Source organism: Neolamprologus brichardi, chromosome 16 (genome assembly GCF_056152115.1).
Source record: "Neolamprologus brichardi isolate AB-2024 chromosome 16, ASM5615211v1, whole genome shotgun sequence".
NCBI classification, from domain to species: domain Eukaryota; kingdom Metazoa; phylum Chordata; class Actinopteri; order Cichliformes; family Cichlidae; genus Neolamprologus; species Neolamprologus brichardi.
In genome coordinates this window covers 11,350,293-11,358,099 of record NC_142119.1, presented here as the reverse complement: position 1 = coordinate 11,358,099, position 7,807 = coordinate 11,350,293, and the positions used below count along the sequence as shown (strand labels likewise).

Here is a 7,807-nt window from a genome sequence, read left to right as displayed (position 1 = left end):
CTCGGAGTGTCCGGTAGGGAGGTGCTCCAGGAGTATGGTGTGTGTCTGGTCATTGTTACGGGCAATTCAATTCGTTGCAAAATCTTGGTCCACATAGCTGTCAATACATTGGACCTGTTGCCCGTGGGTGATGGACTTCACCAGGGCTGCCCTTTGTCATCTTTGTCACTGATTCTGTGCATAATTTTCATGGACAGAATTTCTAGGTGTAGCCAAGTGGCGGAAGGCTTCCGCTTGGGATGTCTCAGAATGTCATCTCTGCTTTTTGAGATGACATGGTTCTTTTGGCTTCATCAGGTGATGGCCTCCAGCTCGTACAGGAATAGTTCGCAGCCAAGTGGGAATGAGAATCAGCACATCAAAATTGGAGGCCATGGTCTTCAGCTGGAAAAGGGTGGAGTGCCCACTCCAGGTCAGAGACGAGTTCCTGTCCCAAGTTGAGGAGTTTAAGTGTCTCAGGGTCTTGTTCACGAGTGATGGCAGAAGGGAGCGGGAGATTGACAGAAGGATTGGTGCGGCAGCTGCAGTGATGGGGATGCTGTACCAGTCCATTGTGGTAAAAAGAGAGCTGAGAGTAAAAGCGAAACTCTCAGTTTACCGGTTGATCTACATCCCTACCTTCACTGATGCTCATGAGATTTGGACAGTGACTGAAAGACCGAGATCACGGATACAAGCGCTGGAAATAAGCTTCCTCTCTCTCAGAGATTGGGTGAGGAGCTTGACCATCAGAGGGTGGGCTAAAAAAAAAACAACTTTTAAATATTACTTTTTCTGGGTCACAAAATAAACTTTATATTTTCAGGCAAGAATGTAGCTGTGTAAAGTTCAAATATCTGCTTGATTTATCAAGACATCACATATTTCCAAAATGCTCAGATGTTTTCGGAGACGGCCGTTACTCACCAGCTCGACAGCTGACCGGGAGGTCAAGGGTCACTAGAGCTTGCGAGAAAAGCAAACTCCTGGTGCATTGTTTGTAAACCCCCTGCGGTCTTTCGCTACTCAGGTTAAACATGATATATAAGTCACTTAGATAACTTCTAAATCTTAAAGCTTGATTTATTTCTGTGTGTTATTTGTTCGTGAGGAAATCGGTTTGGCTGAGATTAAAGTTAAGCTTCATAATATACTAATCACAGTTAAATTAAGAACTCCGCAGCTGTGATGTCATCAAGTACACTGCCGTTACAATGATGAGAATGATTATGCTGCATTCTAGGCAAGTCCGGACTCCCGTCCGAACTTACAAAGTCCAAACTTACCAAGAACGCAAGTATAGACTTGTGTACTTGAAAATTGAGTCTTCGGCCGGAGTCTTCGAATCTGGACAGCCTTCGTCGGTCGCTATGACATAATTGGCCTACAAATGTGGCCTCAGGAGGATGCGGTCCCTGTATTTTGGACAGCTCATATAAACCTTTATAACATATGAACTGTATATTCTTATCCCCTCATTTGTGCTTTGGTTTGTGGAAGTTGTTTCTTTACTGATCTTTTCCTGTCTTCTGTTGTTAGACTTGAGATATGACTGCACTATGCTGCTGCTGATGACTACAGTAATGTCTGCATTTCTTGAAAGATCACATCCCCCAAACTTAGTTTAAAGCAGCGGTCCCCAACCCCCAGGCTACGGACCGGTACCAGTCCGTGAGTCGTTTGGTACCGGGCCGCGAAAGTTGAGGCTCGGGTGTGAAATGTATGTTTTTCAGGGTTTTCATCGGTTTTTAGCATTATTTTGTTATCGTTTTCATTGTTAACTCGGTTTTCCTGGGTCTTTTCCCGTGTGTTATGAATAAATCTTCTTTTTTTCGGTACCGGTACTAGTTTTATTTTGTTGTATTTATCCGCGACACCTTAAAGGCCGGTCTGTGAAAATATTGTCGGGCATACACGGTCCGTGGCGCAAAAAAGTTTGGGGAAGTTTGGGGACCGGAATGAAAAAAAAAAAAATGTGTTATTTAAACTAGAGACTGAACTTGTGACTGAACAATAAATACATTTTATTTTGATTATATAAGTAATGTAAGTACAGAATAAAAGCTGTGGAAAGCCTAAACTTAGTTTCAGAATAATTAAATCTGAGACTTTGTTTCATTGTAAGATTATAACAAAGATGGCAATATAATTGTTTGTTGTTCAGCAGAACAGTGTCCAGTATGTTGGCTATTATACTTTTTTGCATTTGAAAATAAAAGTTGGGCTGATTTTAACATCATTACAAAAAGTGTTGTTAATTATTTTTTAATCGTATTCAGGTTACCACAAATTGGTTTTTAATTTAGTTGAACTTGAAATGTTTGTCAGTAGGGTAAACAATTAGTATTGCACAGTCAGAAATATCAAGTTATTCTTAATACTGCATACTTGCAATGAATAAGTTATCCTAACAGTCATCTTAAGTAAGCTTTACTTAGTTATGCATAGCTTTTTTGAGTTCTGGAAACTAAATAGGTTTTATACTCTGTACTCAAAGTGAATAAGTTGCAAAAACTTAGTCGTCTTAAGTCAACTTTACTCAATTTTTTTGAGGCAACAAGTTTGCATGGTTTTTACAGTGCAGTCTTTCACATTGAAAGGAGCCAGTTTAGATTGCTTGGGCATGACACACTTGGAGGAGACCCTGGAGAAGGCACTGGAAATGTTTGAGGTTACATCTCTCAGCTGGTTTAGGAATGCCTCTTAGAGCGTTGAAGTTGCATAGAGTATTACAAAACTATATATTAACATAATCATAAGACAAATACTTTAGTTTTCTATTTGTAAAAAACAGACAACAATATTTTAGGTTTTCTGAGGAAGTACTGTACTTTTGGTCAGATGGGTCCACATTTTTGTTGCTGTTCAGATAAACTTGATAAAGTATGGTAGGCTGTCTTTTTTTCTGTCTAATTGATTGTAAACGTTTCTCCTTCCTTAACAGGAAAATGAAACTCTATAGACACAATTAATAATATTATCCTGTAAATTAACACCTTCCACTATAAAGTCACAGGACTGAACGTCACAGAACGTTTGTTGCCCAGCTCCTTCATTACCATCTTTGTTTTACAATGAACCAAAGCCACTAACCACAAAACCACTAACCACAAAACCACAAATACTTTTATATAGGGAATAATAACAGTAGTAGAAAGGTTGAATTCAGTTGGTTAATTCAGCAAAGTGCAGTGGAGTACTAGTCTTCTGAGAGAAATTAGGTTTTGTATATAGTGTTGTAAATAGTCTGTTCCACTTGTAAATAAGCACTGAAGCAGAAGGGGGTGAACTTCCTATTTGTTGTTTTCTTTTGCTTGTTAAATTAGGGCGCTAACATTAGTGCTTGTCTTTTGTTTAGTTTTGTTTCATGCAGGGTTTAGGTAGCACTTTTTTTTGAAATAGCTTCTTTTGTTTATTATTTTGACCCTTGGTAACCCTGGAGTTAATGCTTTCAGTTTTGGTGTTATTGGTGGCAATAAACCTCACCTTTAACAGTATATTGGCTATTTGGGTCTGGCTTTGGGGACCCTTTTTAGCCTTTATGTTGCACTTGTGTACCCCTAGACCGGGATGTAACATGGACTCAGGAAAATATATTGTATAAAAGCAAGCAAAAAGTGCCAGCAGTGCAATGTAGGCTTTTGCCTATAGCTTGAGAGGAGCTTCATTCGGAGCTATTCAAGGGGCCAAAAACACAGTGACTTATTTAGAAAAAGATTTCCAATAACAAACCACATGGCCAAAGGTCACATACTTGATATTATTCAGTATTTTACAGCTTGGAGTTCAAATTGAAAATGATATTATTTTTTTTTTTTACATATTTATGTACATTCTGAGTGCCTCATTCAGGAAAAACGTAAAATTTTCAACTTTGTTTTTTGTGTTCTTCTGTTTTTAATCGTTGATAACACACTGGTAGTGTACAGTACAGGGCCGTGCAGAGAGGTTTAAAGGGGCGGGTGCTCAAAGTTAAAAAGGGGCACATTGAACCAGGCTGAATAACAACAACACACATTCATCAAGAATCTAATATGGGAAGGGCAGGGCTGTGTTGATCTGAGACTGTAGTCATTAAAAAGTCCACAGGAGAGATGGTAGCTGATTAAACAAGTGTCATGAGATAATAACAAAATGCAAAGACTGGTGACAGCGCTTGGAAGGCAACAAAAAACTGTGAGAAATAATTTAGGCTCTGCCTGTGAATCACTCTTTGCTTCTCTTCTTCCTTCCATCCCATCTTTTCATACATATCTCTCCACTTGCTGTCTATATGAGAACAAGGCACAACTTGCTATTGCAATAAACTATAATCTAATTATCCACACCTAACAACTCTTGCACTTAATCTATAATAAAATGATGACAGAAAAATGTTATAGCCCTGCCTTTAGTAGCCTCACACAGCTCCTACTGTTTCCTCCTCATGTCCTTACCAGCCATGTCTGGACAATGTTATATCATGAGTAATATTTTTTTTTTAAATCCATCTAAATAAAACACACACATGCACGCACACACAGTGACATTTTAGACCTTCTTCAGAATACTGTATATACTATGGGCATCACGGTGCTGATCCAGAATCCTTACATTATTATTTATTACTAGAGCTACAATAATAAAGCAATGAGGAGGGGGAAGTAAGAAATATGAAATAATGTATTTATGATGATTCCTTCACTATCCACTCTGTGCAGGGGCAAAGCTTATTACATTTTTAAACTGTAGAGATACAATAATTTTACTGCTGTAAAATCCAAATTTTGTCTTATTTAAAATATAAATCTAATATAATCTGCTTCTTAATGTATGTTCTTTAAAATACAGCGTGTGTTTTTTAATATATTATAATTATAATAATGCATAATTATGTGGACATGCATATTAGATCGTTTTTTAGTGAAATATAATCCCACCAGAAAGGCAGGAAAAGCCCGGAAACTTACTTTAAAACTAAATATGTTCCCTAAAACGGTGACAGAGCTGCAGACCCATGACAGCCTTACACAGGTAGCCAGCAGCTATGACCAGCACTACTTGTGCGGTTAATAAAAGGACAGGTAATGTTTGTCGCGCTGTCGCAAACACAGCACGCTCGTTTGTTTCAGTTCGTCAGTTGCAACAAGACAGCTGACCAACGTGTCCGTAATAAGCTAATACTCCTGTGTGCTATACACTACAGTGTACGCTGTACACCTACTTACTGGTTTTGTCGCATCAGTCTGTGTCTCTGAGTTAACTTGTGTTTCTCCTGCAGCTCCGGGCCGCAAAAAATGCGCGTGCTCTTTGTGAGCTCGTTCCCGGCTCGTAACCAGCGCGTTCTGCCGTCAGGGGCGATCATTGGTTAAATGTGATCATGTGACTGATGCAAGCCAGATCCTTTTGTTTAGCAAAACTGTGATTAATAGTTAAATATTATTGTTGAGGGGCACAGACAGGACTCCGCACGCACACACACATTAAAAAAAAAAAATAAAAAATGTTTTTAAAAAGTTGCCTCAACAAAAGGGCACTTTGGGCACCCATCAGGAAAGGGGCGGGTGCTCAAGCCCCTCTAGCCCCCCCCCCCCTCTGCACGTGCCTGGTACAGTAATGCCAAACAACTACATGCCAGATGTTGAATAAGGGACCAAAGAACATACAGCTGATTTTATGACAGTTTTGGAGCTAAAACAACAAAATGATTCCAGGCATCTTGCATAACATTATACAGGTTAAGGATGAAAATATATGTTCAGCAGATTTCACTTATTCACTCATTTAGGTCCTCTCTATAGTATGTTGGCCTCATGGGAGCCAGTGTGAAATATCTGAAGCATGACAATGTGTTTAATAGCTTTTCTAAACCAGGGGTAAAATAGTGCATAGATCAGAGGGTTCAAACAGGAGTTAAAATAGAAGAAATAACGGACAATTGATGTGGATGACTCACTGAGTGAGTCTTCCCCTGCAAGAGAGACGCAATAGTATGGACAGAAGCACATGAGAAACACAAGTATTAGAACACCAAGAGTCCTTCCTGCTTTCAACTCAGATTTCTTTGTTGTCAGATTCACTGAAAGCTGCAGTGTGACAGCTGTAACATGAGAGCGCATGGCACGGGCCTGAGACACAGCCACTGCAAATACTCTCATATACAGAACTACGATAACAGAAATAGGAACAATAAAGGTTAACAAAAGATCAACAGTTCCTGCAATAAAGTTGATGACAAAAACACATTCTCCATAGCAGGAATTATGCCTTCCTGGTTGAATCAGCTCATCTTTTAAAAGGACACTACTGTACAAAACACAACAGAGCCAACACAAACAAACAGAACGTTTAACTCTTGTCACAGTAATTCTGGTAGAATAATGCAGAGGATAACAGATCGCCACATAGCGGTCAACTGATATGAGAACCATGTTTCCCACTGAAGCCGAGGTAATGATGAAAGACACATAATTAAAGAGAGAACACAAAAGGTTACCGAAAGCCCAGCAGGCTATTCCTAGGAAGATTTCTCCAGGCAGCAACAGGAGCCCCACAAGAAAGTCTGACACAGCCAAAGAGAGGAGGAGGATGTTAGTGGGTGTGTGGAGCTGCCTGGAATAAGTCAAAAAAGCACCATTACCAAAAAAATCTTCCCTTAAAATTACAAACTTTATGTTAGTGCCACACAACTTGCCGTAACATTATGTTAAATTAAACTTTGTTAAACAATTAAAATAACTTGTTTTGGAGAAAGGTGTAGTGGTGGTTTTCTATACATCAGGTTTTGCACGATCATATTTCGAAAACTTCCCAAATTAAATCTAATACAAAATGGAATCTGCCTGAAGTAGGAGACTGAGATGATGACAAGGAGGTTCAGAGCTATGGTGATTACAGAGATGGAGCACAGCAGGGTATTCAGGGGCACAGCTTCAGACCAGTGAAATGCTGGTCTCCTGCAGGAAGAGTTGAAGACTTCTGGAAACCATATACTGTCCTTGTTCTCCATCATCTAGATGAGGACAAGAGTATCAGCAGACACAGTCTGTTTAAGCTTTCAAATCTGATGAAATGATCTGTTTCTGGACCTTCATTTCTCCCCTCCCCCTTTCTTATGTGTTCTCAATGGACACTGATGTAACACAGCAGCGTGACTTTAATTATTTTCTGTCCAGTGAACTCTGTTCTCCATCTTACACGGGCTCTTGTTCTCCAGCATTAGTGCCCATGGAATTGGCAGTTTGCACATATGGAAACACACCATTAGTGCTGACAGGTATGTTAAGGTTTCAGAGCAACATATGCTCTCTTCCAAATGGCATGTTTTTCAGGACAGGATTTGTATATTTCATTGAGACATTACTAAACCATATACTGCATCCATTACAGCAGCATAGCTTGGTAGTTGAACTGTCCAAGTGCTGAAGTGACTTGACTACAGTACAGACCGTTCACAAATTTAAATTATTTGGAGCATGATGAAAAATACAATAGTCATGTTCTGGGACTTTGATGGACAGCTATCAGACAAGGATAGAATAAATCCTTCTCCCATGATCCAGCAACTGGTTCCCAGATGTTTTTAAGAAAGGGGGATGCAAAACTGTGAGATTTGTAATTCATTCATTACAATTTTATGTACCTTCATACAGTGTACTCAAACATAAACTGGGGCTCAAGGGCTGAAAAAAAAGTTCAAGTGGAAAGCTTATAGGTAGCGCAGGATTCAGGAACAGTTCAGCAGTTCAGCCTATTAAGAAGAGGAGAGGTCTCTGGAGGTTGATCTGGGGGCAAGGCAAAGCAGAGGGGCAGGATACTATGTAGTCTAGATTAGTGGTGCAACGGATCA

At 39.6% G+C, this 7,807-nt stretch overlaps 1 protein-coding gene across 3 annotated transcripts; it reads right to left on the bottom strand.

The window, feature by feature from the left end:
- Nucleotides 1-5,753: 5,753 nt before the first annotated feature.
- LOC148098172 (trace amine-associated receptor 13c-like) lies at nucleotides 5,754-6,970 on the bottom strand. Of its 3 annotated transcripts, none has more exons than XM_087829559.1 (2): nucleotides 6,735-6,970; nucleotides 5,754-6,570 (listed from the first exon to the last, which is right to left on the bottom strand). In XM_087829559.1, exons 1-2 carry the CDS (start codon nucleotides 6,968-6,970, stop codon nucleotides 5,754-5,756), a joined length of 1,053 nt encoding a protein of 350 aa, XP_087685685.1. The 3 variants fall into 3 exon arrangements, with proteins under 3 accessions (XP_087685685.1, XP_087685686.1, XP_087685687.1); XM_087829560.1 differs by having other exon boundaries at nucleotides 6,801-6,970; XM_087829561.1 differs by having other exon boundaries at nucleotides 6,897-6,970.
- Between the last annotated feature and the right edge of the window lie 837 nt (nucleotides 6,971-7,807).

What these genes read in the sequence shown, in the direction of transcription:
- LOC148098172 (XM_087829559.1), bottom strand. Translation starts at nt 6,970, where the DNA reads ATGATGGAGAACAAGGACAGTATATGGTTTCCAGAAGTCTTCAACTCT. An exon ending in ATGATCGTGCAAAACCTGAT is followed by an intron (nt 6,571 to 6,734) that starts GTATAGAAAACC and finishes GACTTATTCCAG; the next exon opens with GCAGCTCCACACACCCACTA.